Source organism: Amphibalanus amphitrite, unplaced genomic scaffold (assembly GCF_019059575.1).
Source record: "Amphibalanus amphitrite isolate SeventyFive unplaced genomic scaffold, NRLGWU_Aamphi_draft 000407F_arrow, whole genome shotgun sequence".
Lineage (NCBI taxonomy): Eukaryota > Metazoa > Arthropoda > Thecostraca > Balanomorpha > Balanidae > Amphibalanus > Amphibalanus amphitrite.
Window position 1 is genome coordinate 317,931 of NW_024881901.1, and position 25,894 is coordinate 343,824.

The following is a 25,894-nucleotide window of genomic DNA, read 5'->3' on the forward strand; positions in this document are numbered from 1 at the left end:
TCCTGCTCCGGCTCCGACTCTGGCTTACAAAATTGATTCCGACTTCGACTCGGTCAAATCTATCGACTCCGACTGATTCCGACTCCGACTCCGCAGTCCTGACTGGTCAGCATGGCTCATCATGGCTTATGCCTATAAACACATGCATTTATTTCGCTCGTATCGCCTCACACATATTCACTCAGATACATAAATGCATTCATAGATTCGCATGTGCAGCTCGGTATCTGCGCCGTCTTGCACGCACATACGAGTTTAGATATTATTTGAGGTCAGTACCTAACCACGAAACACTAAACACCCCCTCCCCTCCCCCAAGACGGAAAGCAAGGTATCGAGTATCGACCATCTGATTCTATGATCATTTTGCCGTCCCATTAAACCCCTGGCGTGACGGAGCGAGGCACCGTTTCCTGTACTTATCCGCCTTCTACATACAGCGCTTTTGCAGTCGAGCAGCGGTGCCTCTGATGCCCATCGCCCATCCCCCTGCCTCAGCAGGTGTTGTCGCCCGCTCCACCGCCCCACACGGCGTCGTCTCCCGCTCCGCCGCCTCAGACAGTATCTTCTAAGGTCCAAGGTATCTTCGCTCCGCCCCGCCACCTGCCGTCTCCTGTTTGGTCCGTTTCGCTGCCTCAGACGGTGGTGTCACCGGCCTGTCGTCGCTCGGTTTCGCCCGTTCCGCCGCCTTAGACGGCGTCGTCTCCGGCGGCGGCTGTTCTCTCGGGTGGCAGCGGCAGCCCTTTGAGTCGGTCGATGCACTCTTCCAGCGACAGGGCCTGCCCGTCGGCGGGACACACCCAGGCGCAGATCCGCTGCAGCTCGGCATCCGCTGTCGGCACCGGGAAACATACAGCACGCATCAGCCATAATATGTACAGCCAGCACTAACTGCATGCCACGGTAAATAGCTTACAGCACTAATCGGCTTTGCCATTTACCTGCTTTTTCTGCATCAGTGCATGAAGCAAGAGCCTTGAGCCAAGAACTATGAATAATTCGAAGAAGTATGTTAGCTAGCAAGAAGCATGTCGGCAAGCTGAGTATAAACTGATCGAGTTTCGTAGTTCGTACCGATGTCCGGCGTCAGGGTGGTGACCGCCTGCGTGAGGATGCTCTTCTGAATGACGTCGCCGTCGTTCAGCAGCTCCGTCAGCTGGTCGATGTACACGGCGCTGGCTCTGTCCATCTGCTGGTAGAACTCCTGCAGGAACGCGCTGTCCGTCTCGCGGCACATCTGGGAAATGAGCGAGCGTGTTGTCACGAAGAGTAGTCATGCAATACATTATCGGGCGACTATTATTTCGGAAGCCCATGATTTTGGGGCCTTCATTCCTGAGAACATCGAAGTTTTGCCTTTGAACATCAACTACCTACGCTTCTTATTTTCATCATTGCCATTCGGCACGTATAAAAGAACCCAGTGCAGTGGTACAGGGACCCGCAGTTGCTACTGTACACATATATTACCAATTTAGAATTGCGCTATTATTTGCTAAGTGCTGGCCATTGGAGAAAGGAAATGTAGCGCAAAGTATGGAGGAATAACACATGTTTGCTCCTAGGACGTATACTTTGTATAATTCCTCTTACCGCAACAGATATTCTTCCAAAACTACAATCGTGCTATTTTTCCGCGCCGGTTGCCTCCCCAGAGCCCGTCCTTGGTATCGCCTATAGCTTCCGTTCCCGCTACGTGAATGAAAGTCACGTGACTACTACAGGTTTGCGCTCAGTACTAACACACCTAGCCCGAGGGCCGGTCCGTAGCGGGGAGGGGTAGAACGCCAGAGCTCCAGCGCAGTGGAGGTGGTGGTGGCCCGTATCATAAAGAGGCAACCGTAAGCAGAACTACAATTGCCGCAGTATAAGATTATGATCAAGTTTTCTTTAAATGTATTGATTGACAAGAAAGTGCAATGCTTATCCGATATAATAAAACGGTGTCCAAGGCCTTGGAAGAACTATAAAACATATTCAGCAACGTATAAATTTCTGATACAGGCCATGACCTTTCACCTTGCCTCCGGGGAGGACCGCTCAGGAAGCCACATACCGAACGAATCGAGGCCTCGCAGCGCGGCAGCAGAGGAGGTGGATAAACCATCGCCAGATCTTTCGGTTACTTATGTTTCCAGAAGAAGGAGGGGGGGGGGGTGGAGGGTGAGGGCTGTTTTCAACTCACTCACCAATCCTTTCCTTATTAACTTATAGCTTACCGAAAAAATGCAACACAATGGTGGCCGTCACGAGATGTAGCGAAGAGTGCCTCAGTCACACCGGTTTTGAGTAAACTTTAAGCATTGGAATTCAGGCCAGTGATCCTGAAGCATTATTCTATTTTTGTCGTGCATAAGCTGGGATGACGTGGTCCAAGTTAATTGTGAAGAAATGGTTTTAGTTTCAGAACATTTATGAGGCTAGTCGCGCCAAATAGTATACGTTTGTTGCAAAATGTCAAATATGACGTGCTATCCTGAGATGATGGAAGTTATTTGACACAAGAAGTCAAAAAGTGGCATCGTTAGTCATCCTGCATACCTATAAATCGATTCGTCACCTTGGTTCGAGCTCAATAGTTCTTTTCGCGGATGATCGGTTTCGTTTTCTTTCTTTTTTTGGGGGTGGGGACAGTTTTTGAGCCGGTAACCACACTCCCCAGTCCTCCAAACAACAATTGTTGACAAATACTGTGATGGCCTAAAAAATGCCCTCAATTGTGTTACGTAGGGGAGAATGAGGTAAGTTGAGCCGCTTTTTGTTTTTCGTAAGCTACAGGCTAACTTACTGATCATTTTTCTGCGTTTACGGGTTGGACGGACAGAGTGGTCATTTGCGCATGTAATGGTGGCCAGAAATGTTTCATACCGCTTATTTTTGTACTGAAAAGGCTACGTCAAAAATCATTTTGCATGCTGCTCATCTTACCCCATGGGCGGGGTAAGTTGAGACACGTGGTGGGGAAAGTTGAGCATGGATAGAAAAAGCGAACCTCTTCTTTTCCCGGGCGCGGCGAAGAGTGGGCTCTTTTATTTACTCCATAGCATACATACTTATGGCAAAAAAAAATTCCTCCATCAAAAAGTGACTGTTTTAAGCCTTCAATAACTCGTCAAGTTTTCTATCACGGAAGAAATCATTTTATCCTTCAGATAATCTGCAAATTACTTACAACTTGTGTAATCAACAAAGAAAAACAATTTCCTACCATTTTTATTCAGCAGAAACAAGCGCAGCTCAGTTTGGTTTTCGACAGCGGAGACAACAATGGCTTATCCGGCTCATCTTCCCCCAGGTGAAAATGGCTCATCTTGCCCCACCCGTGGCCATTTTCGATTAATGACACCCGCTAAGGAAAATAACCATGCACCGCAAATAACAACCATCTCATTTTAAAGGCAAAACATGTCTTAGTTATCAGGGGCGATACCACATGTTACCGGGTGCTGAGCGTGAGAACGTTGCCGTCTCACGTGAAAGACTGCAACATCGTAAGCGTACGGCACATGGAAGCTCAAGTCAATTAGCGCCATAGGAGCTGAGAAACATGGGGTGGCTAAACTTGCCCCTTGGCTCATCTTACCTCACTCTCCCCATTTGGGGCTCTCAACTTTGATTTGTTAAAGTTATTTGTCTGTTCATTATAAAAGCTGTCAAATTTGCCGTATCATTAAACTTTTCTTGAGTTTGTATTTCACACTTATCTAAAATGAACAATTTTGTCACTGGCTTCTTTTATGAATGGAATTGGATGGTCGCATGAATGAACGAATGAATAGCTACATTTGAGCATCAGCTGAAATCAATCCTAAAATTTAATCTACCAGTCTGCAACGAAAAGGTTTAAAAACCAGTGCAAGTTAGGTGCAGTTTCTAATCTATGCCGTTTTTTATTAAGTGTCTCATAGCTCCTTAAAGGAAAAGGGCCACCTTTAACATGGGGATTGAAACTGAGATAGCCATCTTGTAGCCCGTGTCCGAAAACCTCTCTGTCTACCTCCTTACGGCCGATTTCGGCCTCCATTCGTAGTTATCGGCAATTTTAAAAGAAAATATGCCAGGAATGCGTTCTTATCCCAGGAATGCGTTCTTATCCGACAATACAGCCACCCGCGGCGAGGCTTTGGTTTTTAACCAATCAGCTTGCAGCAGTACTGATCAGGCACGGATCCCTGTACTAGCGAGCAGACCACGAGCAGTTGCATTATTTTTCGTTGTCTGTTCTGGCAATCGGCCGGCGGATGAACATCCGCAATCGAATCTAAAAATCCGTCGCGCTGATTGGTGATGAGTTTCATGAGCTACTTTCATGAGGTCTATGAAAGTAAACCTATGCTATGCCCTGAACAGATGACATCTCGTTTGGTAGCCAATTGCTAAAATGCATTTTTATCTTACGCAAGGCAGTATACCATATTTTATACCGTGGCTCTGATCCGAAATCAGGGCATTTTTGTTCGAACAAATACCTATAATAAGTAATAACGATGAAGAAGTGCGTGATCCGCGGAGCAAACGACCTACGTCGGGTCGGGACTGATATGCGTGTGACTGTGCACAAGTAAGTACCTAGGTAGGTACCTAAATTCTTATTTATTGCAATGGCTCTTCTATTACTTTTGTTTTCACAGAACTCTCCCCTGGATTAGCAAACCCTTTTGAACTGTTCAGGCTTTCACAACTGAAATGCCAGACTGGATAAAAAAACGCAAGTTATGCCGAATATGTCATGCGAAGTGGCGTGATTGCGGCGTTGCCCCGAAAATTTCATCGCACATCCAGCATAATTTTGCATGCGTCAAATTCAGCGCATGGTGGCAGCTGAATTTTTAGGCGCAGGGTGACCGCATGGCGCATAATGTTTATGCAAATGGCTGTCACCGAATTTTTTGACACGCTGTGGTCAATCTAGCAGCAGACTTGCCCTGCGGGCGCTGGCAGGTCTGAAGAGAGTCGGAACTTCCGGCCTGGGCCTTGTTTCACCTTAAGATTCTACAGTGTGCCACACAAATTGTGGTATTGGGTTTACATGGGAACATTAACTAATTCAGACGCTCAGAAAGGGAAGAGCGTCTGACTCCGAGGCCCCGGAACGATCTGTCTGGTTGATATAGCCTTGGTCGGTAGATATGCACATGTGCTTTATGTAAAAGTGGCTTAATTTTGGTGCAAACAGGCACCCAACTTTCAGTGGAAATCATGCACTGGAATTTCAGCTCAAAATTGCTTGCTTCAAATTTTGGCGCATGAGGGGCTCACGGGCATCCGGCGTAGTGTATGGATGTTTTCCAGTCTGCTGAAAGGCAGAACTCAGACACATTTATCCAGCCCTTCAAATCCCATTTCCTGGTTGTGGTAACACCTACCTTTCCATGGGGGTTTGGTTCATCTCTTGTCTACACAGTTTTCTTTCACTTATGTGCTGACAAGAAAAGGAAACTCACCAGAGCCCAGTTTCACCAAGTGCGGTAAACTCAATTTGGGGTAAACTACCAAACTACCCCACTACTTAACTACAAAAACTACCCCAAAATTAAGTTTACCGCACTTGGTGAAACTGGGCTCAGTGGAGCTATTCAGCTTAATACACAGAGTATGTGTTGCATGGACTAAGCATGTGTTGACCCTTTTTTACTTTTAGGTTCCCGCTAAAAAAAGAAGTACAGAGAAAAGTGGATGAGGGTGTGTGGCATGACCAATGAGCCAAGACCACATGACCACTTAAACTTAACAAGAAGTGCGCACCATGATAAGCACAGTCAAAAACGTTTGCGTCTAAAGAACAGTGCTGTGCCGGATCAGAATGTAAGTTATTTTTTAAAAGTGATGAAAATGCCTGCAAAGTTATCAAAAGACTTTGAATATTGTTTTTGTAACACTTCACTCTAAAGTTATTCCTAGTACCAGACATTACAGCTTTAGTGCAGAGTCTTTATTTGTGATATTTTTAGCCAAAAATTATTACTAGTACCGAGCCCTTACAGCTTTACAGCCCTAGTACCTTGCCCTTATTTTCTATATTTTTTAGCCATTTCAACCTAACCGAATATCTGTATGTTTGTATGTTATTGTTTTGATCTGTATTTTATGCTACCTCCCTATAGGTAAGTTTTATTAAAACATGTGGTAACGGTGTGCTGATTTTTTACAGATTCCGTATACGCCTTGGGTTGCTGTCGCTGCTCGGTCACCCACAGATGAAAGTGATCAAGAAATGGACATCACTCAGGTAAGATTCAAGCGTCCTTTATTTTACACATAATACACAAGCAGTAGCACCCTAACCGCAACATATGGGAATGCATTGCCTGGTGGGTGCCTACTGCCTACCTGTATGCCAAGTTTCAGCTAAATCGCCCCAGTAATTACAGAGTTATTGAAATGGGAACAAATTCGGCACCTCTTCTTTTTGCATTTTGCACGTGCAGTGGGGGTCACTCACATAGATCAAGAGCATCCGACCTTTGGTTGAAGGGGTGCAGCTACCCTACAAAATTTACCGCAAGACCGCCCAAGCGGCTGCTGAGATGAGCCTCTCAAAATCACTTCTTTTGCAACTTTTGACAAATAACACCCTTGACTTTTCACGTGGCACGTGCCACGACGGTCCCTGTAATGTATCAAGAGTAGTCAATTACGGGGTAGAGGGAATAGTGCTAGCCAACAAAAAAAAAAGACCGCAGGCCAATCGGTCCAGCGCACAGTGGGGATTTTTCCGATCTAGCACGTATTTATTCGTAGGGGGCAAACCATAGGTAGAATTGTAGCCAGATTGTGCACAGATGTTGGCTGGTGTGTCCTGGTGAGAATTTTACCTGTAAATGTGCATAATCAACATATATAGGGGGTTCAATTGGACCCCCCGCTCAGCCGTTTGGCCCCTGATCAAGCTAGAGCTTCGCGGAAAAGTCAAGCGTGCTGCCTATGACGACATTAGGCCGAATATATCCAATTTCAAAGTCCAAGGTCATAAGCTGACTTTCCAAGTCAGTTTAATGACCTAACTAAAGTTGGGAAATCGAGACCTCTTGAATCTTCGCAAAGTTAGGGTGTTACGGGGTATTTTGGGGTGCTGATCACGAATGTCATGTTAGTTTTGATCACAGACGATGTCTTTATGCATTTAGGCCAGGTCGGGTCAGGTCATGTTAGATCAATTAGTAGGCGTCCTGCCGGCCATCCATAGAAGTGTCACCTACTACTGATAGCTTCGTAACATGGAACGAAGGCACTAGAACTACTTCGTAAATATTCAAATGGCTGCTAAAATCGAAATCAGCACCAAAGACTACCCTAGAAACAAGTAAAACTCGAAAAAGTGAACCAAGGTCATCAAAAGGTCAATGGCCTTGACTTGACCTTCACGTGACCTTGACACCCACCATTATGCATGGCACCAACATCATTTCACATATTTGAACGTTTAAAACCACAAAAAGACTGGAAGCCGCGGATAATGTGAGCTGGCATACGCCGAATCGCGATTCCGGCCAAACATGGTCTCGAGAAATATGCCACAGGTCAAAGGTCAGTTGGGTCAGAGTCATGAAATTTTTAGGTTAGATGTAAAATTGATGATCTCGAGGGTACCGAAAGTTTCGGCGCGATCGGCCGCTTTTTGCGCGAGTAATTTGCGGAAAACCATTGGGTTTTATCCGACCCCTTCCCCCTCCCCCTCCCCACAAGTGCGATGGTTAATTAGGTTACGGTATGTATAATTTACGCTTGTCATCCTATTCCTAATGAATGTGTCTCAGAAAATATGCATCATATAAATCACGAAGTAAAATTATTCGCCTATGTCCGAAACATACCTATATCGTGCTGTTTGCCCTAGCGCTCCTCGAGTGGGGTGTTGTGAATATTCCGTGTTCAGGCAAGTTCCGGCAGCCAAACTAGGCGTTGTCTTGTGCAGAAGAAAGTGGCGAATTCGATAGGATATATTTCGGAGTGGAAAAGTGTGGAGGACATTGTTGATTTCCTACATTTATTTAGAATACCATTCCTTCAATATGGTGTCTGTAAGGGTTTTTTGGTAAAGGGCATTTTTGTGACCTTAGTAAGGTTGTGGCATACTTTCTGTTTGCCATTCCATTCCTAATAAAGGTGCCTTTCAGACGATATGCAACTTTAAGACCTCGCAAGATTAAAACCAACAGGACAGGACAATGAAATTGAGCTATACTTTCGGGCCTTGCTGAGCCCATTGAGTAATCACGCATGAGTGTGAACTTTGGGCGCATTTTTCCTAGTTTTGCTGTGGACATACAGATAAAACAATGCCATATATGAAAAATTCAGACATTTCTTAGCCCTACTGACACAAAAAATAAACCAAAATCCAAAAAATATTTTTTGAATTAATAGGCGCTAGATCGGAAAAATCCCCACTGTGCAGCGGTTGCTGAGATATAAGCCTCTCAAAAGCGTTACAGGCCGGGCCGGGTCGGGCCGCTCATACTGAGCTTTTTCCGTGATATTGAAAAGACTTCGCTTCGCTCGCTCGCTCGTAATTAACAATTCATGGTTGACTATATGGATTAAGCTAAGTGATTGCGCTCTATTAGCACACTATCTAAGTAGCCCTTAATTGCTGCCGGTGCGTGGACTGTGAAAGTGAGCCGAGTTGTGACGCAAACCGTGCGCCTTTTTCAGGTGTGGGATCACTCGTGGAAGTTCACGGCGGATACGGAGCCGTGCATGCAGCTCTGGTTCGATCCTGCTCAGGGAAGCCCCAATGACGCCGTGGCGCGCATCTGGGCTGAGCGGGTGGTGGCGGCCGGTGCGCGGGCGCTGCCGCGTGGCTGGTGGCCGCGGCCCTGGCGGCAGCGGCCCGCTCCTGACCCGGTCGCCCTGTGCCGAACACAGAGCGCCGACTGAGGTCAGTCTTGTGATCGAGCTTCCGCGCCGGAGGTGGAACAGGTGGAGCTGGCGGTCACCTGCGCGGGCTCGGCGGCCTGTAAGCCGTGCCGAGACGAACCGCGACACTCTTGCTAGATCTGCACCCCATTGTAATCTTCTGTAGTCGATATTCGGTAGGTACTCAATGCTCATTTTTCTGATATTAGACGAGTGGCGGGTTTTGATGTTACATTGGAGACTGCTGTCTCGGGTGGCCCGACAGTGTTCGATTGTGGTGTAATGTAGATACATAGACGGGATGCCGCGGCTCGGATTCGTAGCTGGACTACCATGTGCCTGTCGATTGAGATGCTTTGCCTGGCGATTGAGATGATTCGGGGCGCGGCCCCACACTGACGCCATGGTGCAATGAGTGATTGGCGACAACTAAGCAATTATGTACTTTTGTAGAACACATGTTTTCATGGATACGAGAGGCAGTCCTTTTTTCGCTAGCAGTCATTTGGTTCACGATACTTTCGATACCGACAAATATGTTCAGGCGGCCGGTCCGTCCACAGCTAATGCGTGCTTGCCCGCCGATGCCTAACGGAGCGCTGTGCTGTCTACGCTCACTGGTCGCTGGCCCGAGAGCCGTTCGGTTGCTGCTGTTAAAACAGTTCTCACAAAAACACGCTGGCTGGCTGCCAGTTCTTCACCAATGAGAGGCCCAGTAGCATCAGCAGGTAGCATTGTTTAATATTACTATTCCATTTTGTTTACCCATATGTCCGACCTAGAGCCGACTGGTAAAAAGCGGCAACCGAGCAGCCCTCCGCAGCGCTGCAGATCATGTACGCTCGATTATACACAATATATGTGTCTTTCTTGCACACAGAGACATGACGTTTTGTAGAGCTTTTATATCGCTTGTGGCTGAAAGGAATATTGTACATTTTAGAGCTTTCATATACGCGAGAAAATATGGTGCAAAAAAACATTTATGAAGCCTGTTGAATTTTAAAGGTTGTTGGGGCATTTCACAGACTGTGTCGGTGGGCAGGGCAGCCCGGCCCCGGCCGCCGCCGCCGCCGCCTCCTTCACTGGTATGTGGCAGGGACGGAAGCTTCGTATTGATATACCGGGGTGCAACTCAAGCAGCATATCACCTATCAAACAACCTTCGGTTATGAAGTGAATGAAAACTAAATATTATGTATAACTGTGATCTGCGCTGCGGTGTTTCCAAAGTGGAGGAAGTACGGGGAGCTGGACCCGGACTCGATGAGCCCTCTACTACGGATCTGGGTCTTCGCAGCTGATCGTCTGTGAATGAGAGATCATATGATACCAATGCATACCGAACGGATCAAAAACAGTGCCATTATATATTTGCAATTCTACAGCTTTACGTAAGCCCATCCTATTGAATGCATTAATACGCGTTGATTTGACAACTGACATCCGGTTGAAGGCGTTTTTTCGGCCAACAGCCGGCCAGCAGTTGTTGCAGGCCGGCCTCGTTGGGAAGCAGGTTCATTTTCCGACAGCCACTGCGTGCGGAAGCACTCTCTGATGGCGCGGACGGCGTAACAGTAGGCCCGAGTGGTGGCAGAGTCGAGCGTCGCGGCGCGGCAGAGCGCGCGGCGCGGCCGCCGTCTGTTCCAGCTCGGCGTCGGCGCGCCCCTCGGCGAACAGCAGGTGCAGCTGACGGTCGGCCAGGCAGAAGCCGCTGATGCCAGGTGTGCTGACGTCGCCGGGCCGGCGCGGCGCGGCGCCCTCGGCCGCCGCCGGGCTGGGCGGCTCGTTGAGCTGCTGGATGAGCTGCAGCACGCCGCTGCGCTGCAGGCCGCGCTGCGAGACGACGGCCAGCAGGCGGCCGTAGGCGCAGCGCGCCGGCGCCGGCCGCGGCAGCAGGTCCAGCGGCACGGCCAGCGACACGGAGACGGACAGCTGCGCCGCCGACTGCAGCAGCTGCAGCGGCCCGAACGGCGGCGGACACGTGCCGCGCTCAATGTCGGCCGCCGGAGAGGCAGCCGGTCCGGCCGGCACCGCTGTCAGCGGCACCTCCACACTGAGCAGACGCACGCCGCGCGTCAGGGCAGAGACGTCCACCACCACCTGCCGCGCACACAGAGGGCCGACAGTGGTGACAGCGCGCGGCGGGTCAGACCTCACAGTGGGGATAGCGGCAGCGGGTCAGACACCCTTATAGAACAGCACGGGGCGGAGCCGACAAAAGAGGACGAGGAGACGGTCATACAGCCGACTGAGGTCCGGGCACCGACTGACTCAAAGTGAACATGTCACACATTTCTAAATGGCTTCTGTAGGACGGAATAGTGTCTCTTCCTTCCAAGGCTTACTTGCAGAATAATATGGAAAGACACAATTTTACAAGTTGTGTTTTTATGACATAAGTTCTTTATAACATTTCAACACGCAAACATCATACCTTGACAATTGTTCACGATGAAGATCATGCAGGAACATTTCATATTTAGTCACCCTTGATTATTTTGTTGATAGTGATGCGAAAGGCAAATTACCAAAGTATATATTTGCAATTATTTGAGTTAATAATTTCAACTTTTTTTGTGTTGAAAATTGACTTTTGAAACAATAAAGGCAAATGAATTATCAGTGTCTGGAAAGGTGCAATGCTGAAAGCTTCTTATTACATTCTAATTTATATCTAAAGCTTTGTGATATCCAAACTCTCAGAAATAACCAGGGACGTAACCAAGGAGGGGGGAGGGGCACGGGAGCCATGCCCTCGTGCCCCTTCCCCCCTCGGTGATGGCGATTTTTTTTTTAAATAAAAACAGCTGTGACACACCCCCAAAATAGTGGGCCTAATCAGAGAAATTTTCCTTTTTTGGAGGGGGGTACAACACTAGGCCACAACCTGTGACCCCCCCCCCCCTGAGCAAAATCCTGGCTACGTGCCTGGAAATAACAAAGCACATCCTATCCTTTGATGTTGGACGCAAGAGCCAAGTTGCTACACGCCCTAACCCATAACAACAACAACATCCTATCCTTTGATGCCACTTACCAGCAGCTTTGCGCACTACCAAACAGCCACCTTTGGGCCTTTGTTGTTCTTGTTTTGGGCATTGTCAGTGGTAACTGGAAATAATCAGACATGATGGTCAGAGTAGGGAATGTGACTACAACAAAAATCATTTCATTCCTATAAAATAGACATGATTTAATAGAAGACCTTCTTCTTAAGAAAGTGTGTCATGGATACCAGCTAATCTGTATGGTATTTATCTCCAGTATTATCATATAGGTATAACAATTATCACCACCTGCCACCATTGAATGTAGGTTTTAGGTTGTAGGTTGTAGGTGGTAGGTTGGGTATCGGTAAAGCTGGTGTCACCGTCAGCGCTAACCGGTAAATGTGTAGATAAAAGGAATCTTAAAAACAATCTAACCTAACCTAACCTTACCTACTGACCTGCAACCTACCTACCCACAACCTACCAAACTAATATACGCTGACAGTGATGCCAGCTTTACCAATGCCGTACGTTGTAGGTTGTAGGTAAGGCTAGGTCAGGTAAGATTATGTTTCATTATATATTTACTGAGAAGACGGCTGAATGCTCTTGAGACGTGGCTATACATTTACATTTTGTAAGTAATTTTCAGGTTTCAATGAATATTTCCTAGTGGAATGTTTTGAAAACCATTCTAAATGATGACCTTTAGCATTCCATAGTACTTTAAAGCTAATTAACCACATCGCCAATGCTAGGTCACATTGCATGCCTACTTCCACCAGCAGCTCCATGGGATATATGATAGGCAGGGGTAAATGGAATATTTTTTATTAATATTCTTGAAGAAAATTATAGGCATGAAAAGAAGATGATCTGCCTTTGAGATTGATATGTGATGCCTACTTTGGAGGAACATCATAATAATTACACAATCATAAAAAATGCAATGTAACCAAACAGCCGCTTATGCCGCAAAATGAGAATCAAGCCAATCACTGAGGACAAACAATTTCAAACCACCAAAACTATATTCTTGCTATTCACCAATAATCCTAAAATAGCGTTCCATGGCCATTATATCCATCTTTCACCCTTACCTTCGACAGATAACTAGCGCCACGGGCAGACACACGGGGCGACAAGTTGTTTACAACCGCTACAGTCCGACGAGTCTATCCTCCTCAAGGCTGATTGGCTTGAGTGTGACGTCATTGCTATGACATCATACAGTAGCTGCGGTAGAGACAGGGGGGCGACACGGCTATTCGCACAATGTATTCATTTATGGGCCGCGCGGGGCCTCGCGATGACGCGGCTGGAGGCAACTGCTCAGCGCGCTAGGATACTTCTGGCGGGGCCGGGCGCTGAACGGTGTGCAATGAATGGGTTATGGTCGGGCAGACAGAGATGAGGTATTGAAGTTGATTGACATCAGCAATCGGGTGGGGAAGGAGAACGTTTCTAATCGAGCTTGGGATGGGGAAAGCCGAAAATATCACGAAAGGCTTACAGCTCCGACAGGGCCGGGTGCCGTACCATGTGTAGTAGGTATATTTAGGCGGGCAGACAGAGATGAGTTATTGGATTTAAATTCACCTTACCATCGGTTTCTGGTGAGGTTTGAAGACGTTTTTAGTCAAGCTCGGAGTGGGGCAACCCACTGGCGGATTCAGGGGAAGGCATTTGGGGCAAATGTCTTCCCCCACAACCAGGGCAGCGTCCGAAATAGCTTTTCGAGAATAAAAGAAAACTTCACAACTTTTCTGAGGAAATGCTGGTTAATCACACTGCACAGCAGTGCGCAAGGAATCGAAATCCGAGTTTTTTAAATTAATTCCGAGAAACCTTTTTGGGGTAAGCCCCTGCAGTGTCCAAGACCGCTTCCTGGATCCGCCGGTTGTGAATAAGTCACGGTTGATACCAAGCTTCGGCGGGACCAGGCGCTGTATACGTTGTTCTTTCAATGAAGAGGTGGAGAGACACCTAGCCCACATCCTACTGCTATGCCCGTGCTTCTGTGGGTGAAGCAGCACTAAAGCATCACGGAATCCCACAGGACATGCGAGTCGACGAGGTGGCCGCTTTGGCCGCCGGGTACTGCAGCTCCCTGGAGTGGCCTGGGACCGATGGCAAAACAACAGCTCCGGCGGTGCCCCTATGGGCCGTAGTAATTAGTGAATTCCCGTAATGTAGAGATCATATCCTCAATGATCTCCATTATCATTTTATATTCCTAAACAGAAAGACAGACCAATTATGCTTGCCTACGTTCAGGCATTACCTCTGATGCTCATACGCCCAGTACAACATGTGTTGTCTGTCAAATAACAATCGACGACGGGATGCCTTATCATCTCTTAAGCCATCGGTTGTCAATTCACCCACCCAGTTTCCCTAAAAATAGACGGTCAGATTCGGCCTGGGTCCTTACGACCCCTCTAGATTCGCCAGAGACGGGATCGTATCGCCGTTATTGCACCCGTCTTGGTGTCTTTAGATACATAGACAGCTTCGACCACGAACGTTGGACGGGGTGATCGTTCCACGAATGTACGCACCATCCAGGCCTATGATGCATCGAGGTTTAAAAGAATGCAGTCTGTAGATCCATCAACAAAACAATGGTGATTTCTTAGGTGTTGTTTTTATCCGCTGGGACTGAGTGGTATGCAACCACATTAAAATATCTCCCCGGCTCCCGCAACGTTCCAACGCCCCTCCGTTATGCATTCGCCTTGTGTCGCCGAGCCGGCTTGCCTCCAATGACGTCATCGGCCGGCCGGCGGCGTTCAAGGTCAAACGGCTGGTGTCCTTACCTGGAGTTCTATAGCCTTGGGTAGAGAGTATAAACATAGTACCAATATGTTAAATAGTTTGAAATACTTTTTAGCGAATTATGCACTTCTGGCACCGGTTTTGAAAAGAAAATGGAAAATAATAATGTCAAAATAAAAACCAACGATATCTTCATATTTCAAGAAGGTGGCACTTTTCCTTTAATCTTGAGCCGCTTCTCTCACGATTCATTTTATGTGGTGCTTACATTGTTCAAGAAGTTATAGTATTCGAGCTCGTTGGTCTTAAAAACTGCTATCGAAGTAAATTAAAGTGCTTCGGGCTTCGGCACATAAAAACCAATCGATATTTTACCCTCACCCATTTAGGCATTTCTTTTCAGCGTCTTACATGTAGCGGAGGGGCGTAGAAACTCTCAGCCATTCGGCCCTTGATAAAAAGAGCCAGAGCTTCGCTGAAAAATAAAAAAAGAGCGAACTGCTCGTGACGAGAGAAATCCGATGATTTGAGGGTCCTGTTCATCGCTGACCAGAGAAAGCCAAGTATTTTTATGTCCTGGTCAATGCTGAGATCCTAGGTCACTGGTTGACCTCCCAGATCAGGTTAATAATCCAAAAGCACGGAAAATTGGGTCCTGCTAGAATTTCTACAAGTGAAGTTTGCTGGGACTTGGCTTGCTTCTGACTCCGAATTTGCACTTGCTTTGATCAAAGATGATGTATCAAAGCAATTGGGGTAGGACGGGTCACGCCAGGTCACCCATTAGGCGTTCTGCCGGCTATCCATAGAATGTTAGCCAGCACTTACAGCCTTGCAACATATTAAATAGGCACTATAGCTGATACCTAAGTATGCCTAGTTTTCAAATGCTAAAATTGGTGCTTCATTTCAAACCAACACTTCCTAAAAAAAACACAGTAAAAAGGTGTAAATTTAAGGAAGTTAACCGAGATCATTTCAAGTAAATGACCTTAACCCTCGCCCGCACATGGGGGGGGGGTTGCCACCCCCACCCCCCACCCCCCAGGTAGTCTTTCTGCTCTGCACTCAACATTTTTAGAGGTAGAGAGCTGATTTTTGGTATAGCTGCTCCTCTATCCTTTCTTGATGTCCACTGAAAATTTCAAGTTTCTGTGATTTTTGGTTTCGAAGATATGACCTTGTTTGTCAGGTCATGTCATGACCCAAATGGCCAATTCTCAACATCTTGCGTTTGCCATGGGCCTTGTGAGCTATTGACACCTTGATTTCGGCCTTTTTTGCCAGTCTTACCCCCCACCTATCATGGAACATGTTGTTCGACGATGTACAGGGGTCAAGGTCAGGGTCAAGGTCAACCTAGGTCATCTAAGATAATTGCGTTTTAGGCAAGCTGAATTTACTTTTTTGTGAATTTTTTTTGCCTGCATTTTTGGTAAAAGCTTCTCAGATCATGATTTCATGTAATATGGACACAAAAACAATCGGTGCACATATCAGTATACACACAGACACACACAGACATACAAACACATATAACTGACCTTGACCTAACTTGACCTGAAATGACCTCAGCAGCAAAAATCTGGTCGGGTAGTGTGACAAAGAGGTTCTAGCTGGCTTGGCACCAGAAAACGGCATCGTCATCGGTATATGATACGCAGCGCACTTGATATCCAGCGGTGACCCAAAACAGCAACATTTTTTAGTTTGACCTGACCTGGAAGGTCAATGACTGACCTGAGAAGGTAAAATTGGGTATCATTGGATTCGTCTCTTCCCAAAAAAATCTTTTTGGTCTTTACCGCTAAGCTCTATCTCCAACAGGAACGAAACGGCGCGGGGGGTGGCAACCCCCCCCCCATGTGCGTTCTAGGATGGGAAAATGGCATGTGCGGGCGAGGGTTAACCTGAGTTTCATGTGACCTTGACACCCACAACAATCAATGAGACAAACATAAGATAGTATATTTCACATGTTGTCACGTTGCTAATCACGAAACGACTATGGAAACACACAGTAGATGTGCGCTGACTTTCAATTGCTATTCTGGCCTGACATGATCTTGAGAAAAATAATCACAGGTTAAAGGTAATTTGATTCAGGGATATAAAATTCTCAGACAAGATGCAAAAATGATAAAGGCTATTTAATTTTCCGGGAAGTTGTAAAATTGATTAACTCCAGGGCACCAAAGAATCGTCGCAATCCTTCGCTTTGCCGCGATTTATTGGTGAAAAACAGGGGGTGCGGTCTACTTACCTCTACTTATATGTGTGGTGAGGGTTAATATTCATTTTATCTGTGTTGATGAATGTGCAACAATTTCTACATGAACTGAGACCAGTCCACATGAGTATATTTTTCTCACGGACAATGACAATATAAAAACAATGCGAATAAAACTAAACGTTTCGGACAACAACGTGCCTTCGTCAGTGGAGAAAAATAAGTATATATGTAGGTTTAACATCGATGAGAACTATATGCGGCACCGTCTCGGTCTGGCCAGCCGGGTTGCCGATAAAATACACAAATGTTTATAAGCTTCATGATGTGCTTAAAAAACTGTTGAAAATATATCTTAAAAAATAAAGATAACTACTTCGTCGATTTTATCGAAAGAAAACATGTATGCCTAATTACTTATTTCTTGCCACTGGCGGAGGCACTTTTTTGTGCGAAACGTCTGGTTTTATTCGTATTGTTATTGTATTGTCATTCCCTGTGAGAAAAAAAGGATAAATCTTCAGTTAGTAACCACTAACCATAAGAGCGAAACGGCTTAATGTAACACAATTCACTGTGTATACGAAACCTATAATTCCCTAAAAATAATCCTATTTACTGCTTTTAAAAAGATACAGCTTATACAGCTTAGGCATACAATTTTTTCTGCATTAAGATAATATTCATTTATCTCCACACAATATGGTAAATTAGTGCTACTGAACTTCGCTTTCGAAGCGTCTCCTCCAGGCATTCCACAGCTCTCGTGCCATTTCGGATCACGGAACATGGCTGGGCGCGGGACAGGTCGTCTGCGAGCTTGGACGGGTCACGTGACCACCTCCTCCCCTCCCCCTCACTCCCGTCCCCTTCCCCAGCAGGGCTTCCGATTTAACCGCGCCCCAGGCAGTCGGCTCGGTCCGACCCTCACTGGTCGAGCCACGGTGCCGCCTGAATTTGTGCCGGGTGCAAAACTGGAGCAGTAACTAGCGCCGGAACTAGTAGTCAGCACGACCGTCGTCAGATGGCAGGAGCAAATGGAATAAGCGGTTCCAGGTTTCAGAAGGAATGGGGCAGGAAAAAGCGCTGAAAACAATGTTTTGCTGGTATAGCCATAAAAAGTTCACTGAATTAGGAGAGCAGCACATCAGTTTAAAGCCCTTCAGATGGTGGTTTAAATAAGCACACAATCATTTCCCAATTCGCCTCCAACGGTGTCACAGGCCAAGAATACGCTGAAATACTAGTGTGTACAGAAGCAACTGCGGGTCCCTGTACAATATCTGTGCATGATATGATATGCATTTAGCCTCGCTATCGCCGTCTTCTTTGGAAACGTCTCCGTATTATTTATCGCGTCTATCGTTCCTGTCCCACAACACAAACACCCAGTCGCCCGACCGGCTGTGGCGACGACGGACGGCTAATCGTATTTGGCGGCCTGCGGCGTGACTCACATCCAGAAAGCGGGCGTAGTTGACGTTGGTGACGGGCGGCACGTGACCGGGCTCGAGCTCCGTGCGCCCGAACGCCGCCGCCAGCACCAGCCGCTGGATCTCCTCGTCTGTCTTGATGCTGAAGTACGCCTCCGAGATGATCCGACCGAGCGAGTCGTACAGAACGGTCCCCTGCGGGCAACAGACGTGTCAGTGGTGCAGATTGTGGTGCGTTTAGGAGGCAGTAGCAAAAGATGAAAGTTTTCAGATGAATATGAAAACGATAAATTATCCTTCTGTTGCACTGCTGGACAGGCATTGCTCGAATGTTTACAGCATTGGCTAGAAAGAAGCGTCCGTCAAGTCATCTGACACGGCGGCATCACAAACCTGTTTGTCGGCGTCGGCCACGGAGAACTCTTTACGCAGCTGCAGGAGGGCGTTCCGGTTCCGCGTGTACACGGACTCGTGCTGCTTCCCGTACAGAATGTTCCAGAACAGCTGAATTCGTCTGTTCTGCTGCTCGGGAGGCACGGGCGGCTGGGTGGCGGGCGCCGAGGCACCGCGCGTGTCGGCACCAGAACTGTCCACCTGTTCGGTCAGAGCACCGTGTCATGCTTCTAAAAACAAAAACATGATGCTCAGTTTTAGCGTATTCTTAATGATATGGTGTGACGTCATTCCAATTTTGGCGAGGACACGAAAATACACAGTCGATTGTGTCGTATCAAAAAAAAAAAAAACATGAAGATCAACATGATGCCCCGTCTGGATGACGCGGACTGCCGTCGCGAGCTGACCTGGGTCTGGCCGCTGGGCGGGGCCGTGGCCGGGGTGCCTGCCGACCTCTCCGAGGGACCGGAGGACACCGACAGCCGCGCCTGGCGCTGCTCCAGCATCTGCTGTAACTTCTCGGCCACGGAGCCGGCGCCGCCGGCTGGGATGGACGGCCGGCCCTGAGCCACGGCCACGCTCGGACGCGGAGCGCCGGAGCCCGGCTGGGGCCGCGGCGGCGGCGGCGGCGGCGGCGGCGGTGCCTGTGCCGGCTGCGGCGGCGGCGGGGCCCCGACAGGCTCCTCTGCCGGGGTTCCTGTGTCCGTGTGTGGCCCGGTACCGGCACCGTCCACCAGGCCTAGCAGCAGGTGCTGCGGGTCGTCGGCGGTGAGACGCTCCAGCGCGTAGTGGAAGCTGTAGATCCACTCAGTCCACGAGAACGGGAACCTGTCGGATGCGGTAAAACGTTAGAGCAATGAGCGGCTCATTATCCGGCTACTTCTACCTGAAACTCCACTAAAGCAAAGAAGTATAAATTTGCGACAGCAAGGAGGTCGCTTACCTTTCCTTAAAGTAGAGGATGAAGAAACTCTGAAATGGATCTTCGTTGTTCTCCTTGCATTCCATGATGTCGCATATGATATGCACGACTTGTCGCCGGGTTATTCTCAGGTTCCGTACTTCACCCTGCCACTTCAGGAATGGCGGGATGAGCTCCGATTCGGTTCCCTGTGGCACGCAGAAATATGCCAGCAACACAGGGCCTTTGAAGCGGATGAATCCTACACTCTGCAGACTGCAGTTGCACCGTCACACTTTACGAGCTTTATTCATCAAACTAAATAATTGGCGTTCGTTTTGTGATAATTGGACTTATAATAGCAGACGTTTATTAGTCATTCGGGGTAAAACAATGCAGCACCAGTCTGTAAGAAAATAGTGTTCGATAGGCGATTGCACGTTAATCGGAGCCCCGGAAATTACACGATTTTCAATATATCTACTCTTTGTTGGATACCTGTTTGATCCTCGTTACGGGATACCATCAGATGGCTTTCGTAAAAGCTCAAATCCCGGACGTTGGAACGCATTGAAGTTTGCATGAAAATACTTCAAAGTACCGACCTAATTAATTGTTCGCCGTACTGCTAAAGCTTCCCTGTGGTGGAAGTCATACCAGTGCTAATTTGCATACGACCGTGCCAGCTGAGAGCACGGCACATTCCACCACTCGTTTACAACGAACTCCCTTGGCAACTTTCCTGCTTTGTGAACGCTCGTCCGACTCTGAATTTGCCTCCATGCTCCCGGCAATAGAGTTGGTTTTCACTATCCAGCTACCATATGTACTGTTTGTTCGCGGATATGAATTACCTTTGCTTCGCGGCAGCTTCATTCGGCACAACTGGCCTACACAGCCTTTGAAGTGTGTTATTAGTACCTCGAGCACTCAATATCACCGTTCTCGCTCATTGCCTTTCGAGTATCCAGTATCCACCGGAACGTATGTACCAGTTCAGGGCCAGGACCGAACTCGTGTTCGGTCCAGACGTCGACAGCGATATCCATGCTCCGGAACTCACTAGCCATCAGTCCAGCGAACTTGTCCGGTCCGGGCGCAGACAGCTGGCCATATGTCTCTGGTATCGAGACTTACCTAAGGACTTACCAGTCCAGCGAGCGTGTCCGATTCGTCCACAGACAGCTGGTCAATGGTCCTCTGGTACTCACCAGTCCAGTGAAAGTGTCCGGTCCGGGTGCCGACAGCTGGTCCAGCAGCACCTGCATGACGTCACAGCTGGGCAGGCTGGCCCTCAGCGGGCCCCACTCTGTCTCCCCTCCGGGCACGTACGCCGCCGCTCTGTCCACGGAGAGGGTCAGTGTCAGAGAGGAGCCATGGTTGCTGACATAAGCGAGAGGCAATGTTGGAACTTTTTTAGCGTCCGCTGTATCTTTCAAGCTACTTTCTCATCCCGAAACAACTTCAAGATTTCAAGCCGAACGAAGACAATTAATCGACGGAATTGTATCAAATGGACACCAATGTAAAGTCTGTTCTGGGGCCCGAAGCTGACCTGTTCCAGTCGGGTCGCGGCGTCCGGAACACCTCTGTCTCCCGCTCCTGCTGAAGCACCTGCTGTAGCGCCGCCAGCCGCTCCTCGCCCTCTGCTCGAACCTGCTCCGTCTCGGCGCGTGCCAGCTTCAGCTCGCGCAGCGGCACCACCTCCGTGTAGCTGGTTTCCATGACGACCAGCCGAGCCGATACGGCAGAGAGCTCCTCGCTGAGGCACATGCCAGATCATCTGAAGTTATCGCTAAATCGGGCTCGGGTGAAATGTCGCCAGGCGGCGGGTTTGGGTGGCTACTCAACAAGTTCCAACTGGCGGGTGTTCGGGCCCAGAGTGATCCTTCCAACCAATCAAACTACATTGACGAAGAAAGGCTTACAGACCGTCGGTGTAGAGCGACATGACGACTGTCAGAGAACTGGAATACTCGCTAGTGAACTGTGTCGAATATCCACACCGTGTTTGCGTATCGTTTCAGACGTTTGTACTGCCAGCACCTATCGATCCAAGCCATCTCTGGCAGATCCAGGCAACCTACTCTCTCCAAACCCTCGCCCGGCCCCGCCCTGTCCGTACCGACACTTGTTGAGCGCCACGCGCAGCACAATGGGGTCGTCGGCGTTGGAGGTGGCCTTCGTGTCGCTGGGCGGCGGACGGCTGTTGAGCCGCTTCAGCAGGTTGTCGTACCGCTGTGTCAGCTCGGTGAGGTCGCTCTGGGCCATCTGGTGGGCCTCGTGCTCCTCCCGGTACCGACGCCGCTCGACGAACAGCGCCTCGCGCACCTGCGGCGCATAGGGCGCGTGATTGTGATGGACAGCCAATTCTGCAACATCGTCCTTCAGGGTTTAATTTCTACACATTGATCAGTTCCGTGAAGAAATCGTGTTTAACTCAAGATACCGTTTAAAAGACTGAGCGAGCATCATAGGTACGTTGTTGCTCCAACTTAGAGGGTTCCAAAATCAAGCCATAAACTCGCCGTTATTGCTACTTTAGCCCTATATCACGCCACTATGTAGATAGCGCATGATCTACCGATGCCCCCATGCCGGTGTTTGCACCGACCTCCTCCAGTTCTTTGGCTATCTTCTGTTTCTGGTCGGTGAGTAGCGCCATCTGGTGCCGCATCTGCGCCTGGGTCAGCTTCAGCGTCTCCACCTCCTTCTGAGCGGTGACCTGGGCCGACTTCAGCCGGCGCGCGTGCAGCTCCGCCTCGGTGACCAGGTGGCGCTGAAACACCGACGCAGAGTGTGAATGTTTATCGAATGATGAGGCTTTGGTCGGGTGCGAGAATGGGATGCCATTCTTGGGCAACGACCAGCAGGAATACCGAATCTATTCCTCTGTTTTGTCGCATTTCAGCCGCCTTTTATTGAACAATTTCCTGTGATATACCAATGGTCTTACGTTGGTTTCCTGCAGTTGGTGGATGGTTTCGTCCCGGCGCTTCACCGCGTTGTCGTACTGCATCTTGATGTCGCAGAGCACCTGACGGTGCTCCCCGAACTGTTCGATGGTGTACTGAAACACCTCCCGATGAATCTGCAATACGGGTGACCGAGAGGGTACTAGACACGATCAGCTCGATGGTATCAGGGACGGATGTGCGAGATTGCATGGTAGTAAAGTGAATTGAAAAGATTTTGTTAGGGTTAAACATTCGAAGGGATCGTTGATGTATTCCAAGCCAATGCCAACTATCTCAAGACGTCTAAAAAGTAAGAGCTCAATGGATAAGACAATGTCAATTCCCAGCTAGGTTTCTGACATCTGCATCCCAGTTGGCAATATGAAACTGACCTTTAGGTGGCCTTGGACTGACCTGGAATTTCTCCTCGCTGGTAGCATTGGCGCATCGTTCTGTTTCTCTCGCCACGTAAGCCTCGAACTGTTCGCTAAACACCCGCGGTGGTCTCTTCAGCAGTCTCTGCCCAACCAGTCGGACAACGAGGATGTGAGGCAAACTATCGCCGATGAGCATTTCACTATGTTTTGGAGTTAAATTTATTGCATTTATACACTTACATGCATAAGCGTAAATACGTAGGGTGAATGAAAAGTTTTGAGCCTAACATGTTACAGGTGTCGCAGCTCAATGAAACTTTGGTTACATATTTTGCCACTACTGGTATGGATGGAAACCGAATTGTGAAGTCCTAGCACTTTTTTCCTCACTTTTTTAGCGCCTTGAATCATGCTATTTTGGGTAAGTGCTCGCGGTGTCAATGACGTCATTATGTTTTTGTGATGCGTCATCCAGTCAGTTTTTTCTTTAGGTTTAGAAAGAAATTGACACCCTAAGGATGCCAATGCTGGTTAAACGATTAAATTTGGGATACATTGGAAGGCTCAGTAATTGATTGTTTACATTGCAATCAGTGAAAAATACCCTGATTTATTGTCCTGGTGAAACACGACCAATTTTGTCAGCATTGCCACTCTGATCTTCCTGATTTTCTAACAAAGGTGTATCAGTGGTTCATCCTAGTAATGCCCAATTACAGTAAGACCCTTTAAAAAAGTGCACTTGCAAGACATCTCATTTATTTTCCGAATTACGGAACACTTTCATCCTTGTTGTGACTCTGACATTTAATTTTTGAAATTAGAGTAGAGACGTTCTTTCACTGACTCCACTGTTCTTCCCATGCTGGATTGAAGTGAAACACCCACAGTTAATCATCAGTAGCGAAAAGTGACTTTGAATTCTCAGAATCTGCTTCAACTAGCGCCAAATGTCATAACACATCTCTCGTCGTGCTCTGCAGCAAAAAGCGGAGAGGCCCAATGAGCAGAGACCTTTCTCATGTCATGCCCATTGGTAAGAATGTCGCCTGCTTGCTCCTGGGAGATGTCCATTCTTATCGCTATCTGATGAGCTCACAGTCTTGGATCCAGCATCCACACCCCTAGAGCAGGGTCAATGTTTTCGGATTTTGTCACATTCTACGGCGTATTTGATATTTGTTCATTTTGGACGCTGTTCCTGCCCTGCTTGAAATTAGCAGCTCAAACCTTAACAGCGCCATATGATGGGCCACAACCAATAAGTTTAACTTCAGGTCCTTTTTAATTTCAGATGAAGGCATGGCTTTGAAATCGCAATACCTACTTTATAAAAGTTCGGTTCTCGATTTTCTCCCTTTTCACCGAACGCGTAATCTTATTCACTTTAACGGGCTCTAAAAACGAAACGAAAAGGACTAGAACTTCAAAACTTGGTGATCACACCTAAAAATAGTGGCAAAATGTGTGACCAAATTTTCATTAACCTGCGTCACCTGTAACTGTGTTAGGCTCAAAACTTTTCATTCACCCCACGTATGTATGTATTTGGAGTAGCTGTTGATAAAAACCGCACCCCAGATTCGGTAAGGACTAGCGCTCCTTTCGCGACACGCATTCCAACGCGTAAACGGTTAACATAAAAATGAATTTTCTTACCATTTCCTTTGGAGTCATTTTGACAAGAGATCCAGTAAAGTCTTCCCGTTTGCATAGTTGCTTTTCATTACCTGTCTTCGGCGGCGACTTTTGTCCTTCAGCCATGTTGTTTTGCGAACAGTATTTGACTTATGAAACTTTCCTTAAACCGTTTAATTTAGCTTTAAAAAAACATAATATTGTAATCCGCTTTTGAGAAAATCATCCACATTGCATGAACATTGCACCTTCCTCAATCTATCGAGACCGCTCGGTTCGCGCTCATCTTAAACGGGTGCATTGTCTTTCTGCCTTGCAGCGGTTGCAGCCGTTGCAGTTTCTGTCTGGCTTCTGTTATGTCTCTGATCGAGGATGTTCACGTGCATTTGGTGGATGAAGCTTCCAGATGGGACGTTACTTTCGCATTGTCTGAATTGTGAAGAGACTTGTGCGAAATGGCTTCATGGCTGGAGGACCTACAATAGCCATCAAGAGACACGCATTCCCTTACCGGCATATTTCATCCTAAATTCTTCCAACTGTAAACGAAATTCCATAGGGGCTGCCCTAATATCGCGTATTGTATTTCTTAGATGATATATAATTCGAGAAGGCATATTTTGATTTATTTAACATTTTAGCTCTTTTTAGGACTCTAAAAGTCATTGATAATCGCAACGCGAGCCGTTCTTATTTTATTAGATTATTAAATTATTTTGTTACACAAAACGCCTATTTTACAATGGTCAGACAGGAATTATGCTTCTTCTTTCTGAGATGCAAAATAGGATTGCACCATGCAGTAGGTATGCGGTATGCATGTCCTTGGCGCCTTTATATCTGCAGCATTGTGTTTCAGCTAAAATTTTACAACAAAGCACTCTTGAACGGCGCATGATTTTCAAGCCGTTCGTAGTGGCTGTCAAAACAACCCGGCTACTCCATTTCCCCTCTGGTATTCCGGTATCGTCGTGTTGAAGTCTAAGCTGCAAATGGAATGTGATCCTGTGACTTGAAAACATAGAATTGCCCTCCCATTCAAGCCATTATCACCATTGCCATCAAAACCAAGTCATATTTACAGATATATCACAAAGCCACACCATCACAAGCGGATTACAAACGACAGGCATTTACAGAGTCAGTTGTTCACTCCACTTTCACAGGAATATATATCCTCTCCCTGGAATGCATGGCTTACAGAGGTGCTAAGCTACATACGAGTATAGCCTGACTTTTTAGAGTAACGGATGCTCGGACTAACATCGAGATCTGCACAGCAGTCACCTCAAAACTTTTGCCGTGGAAATAAAATAGATGACACATACGCAT

General features: G+C 47.6%; 1 protein-coding gene and 2 long non-coding RNA genes across 4 annotated transcripts; 1 reads left to right on the top strand and 2 right to left on the bottom strand.

Moving 5' to 3' along the window:
• Window positions 1-122: 122 nt before the first annotated feature.
• On the bottom strand, window positions 123-25,102 carry LOC122390737. 2 transcript variants are annotated; one of them, XM_043383960.1, is made up of 13 exons: window positions 24,584-25,102; window positions 22,962-23,066; window positions 22,547-22,681; window positions 22,205-22,369; window positions 21,716-21,921; window positions 21,146-21,352; window positions 20,802-20,931; window positions 19,633-19,799; window positions 19,097-19,517; window positions 18,687-18,887; window positions 18,318-18,488; window positions 1,075-1,237; window positions 123-832 (listed from the first exon to the last, which is right to left on the bottom strand). In XM_043383960.1, the coding sequence occupies exons 1-13, from the start codon at window positions 24,686-24,688 to the stop codon at window positions 690-692; spliced, it is 2,319 nt and encodes a 772-aa protein (XP_043239895.1). In that variant the 5' UTR covers window positions 24,689-25,102; the 3' UTR covers window positions 123-689. The 2 variants fall into 2 exon arrangements, with proteins under 2 accessions (XP_043239895.1, XP_043239897.1); XM_043383962.1 differs by having other exon boundaries at window positions 22,547-22,707; window positions 24,584-24,891.
• On the top strand, window positions 4,289-9,747 carry LOC122390739. The gene is made up of 4 exons (XR_006258213.1): window positions 4,289-4,561; window positions 5,642-5,805; window positions 6,152-6,229; window positions 8,656-9,747. It is a non-coding gene; the product is annotated as an uncharacterized LOC122390739 (long non-coding RNA).
• On the bottom strand, window positions 10,651-13,092 carry LOC122390740. Its single transcript, XR_006258214.1, has 3 exons — window positions 12,953-13,092; window positions 11,900-11,973; window positions 10,651-10,962 (listed from the first exon to the last, which is right to left on the bottom strand). It is a non-coding gene; the product is annotated as an uncharacterized LOC122390740 (long non-coding RNA).
• Window positions 25,103-25,894: the final 792 nt, after the last annotated feature.

Excerpts from the sequence above, each read along its gene's own strand:
- LOC122390737 (XM_043383960.1), bottom strand. The coding sequence starts at position 24,688 with ATGGCTGAAGGACAAAAGTCGCCGCCGAAGACAGGTAATGAAAAGCAA. Across the intron at positions 22,370-22,546 it reads ACCAACTGCAGGAAACCAAC|CGCCACCTGGTCACCGAGGC; the intron begins GTAAGACCATTG and ends TCGGTGTTTCAG. Across the intron at positions 18,888-19,096 it reads CGCCCAGCGGCCAGACCCAG|GTGGACAGTTCTGGTGCCGA; the intron begins GTCAGCTCGCGA and ends CTGACCGAACAG.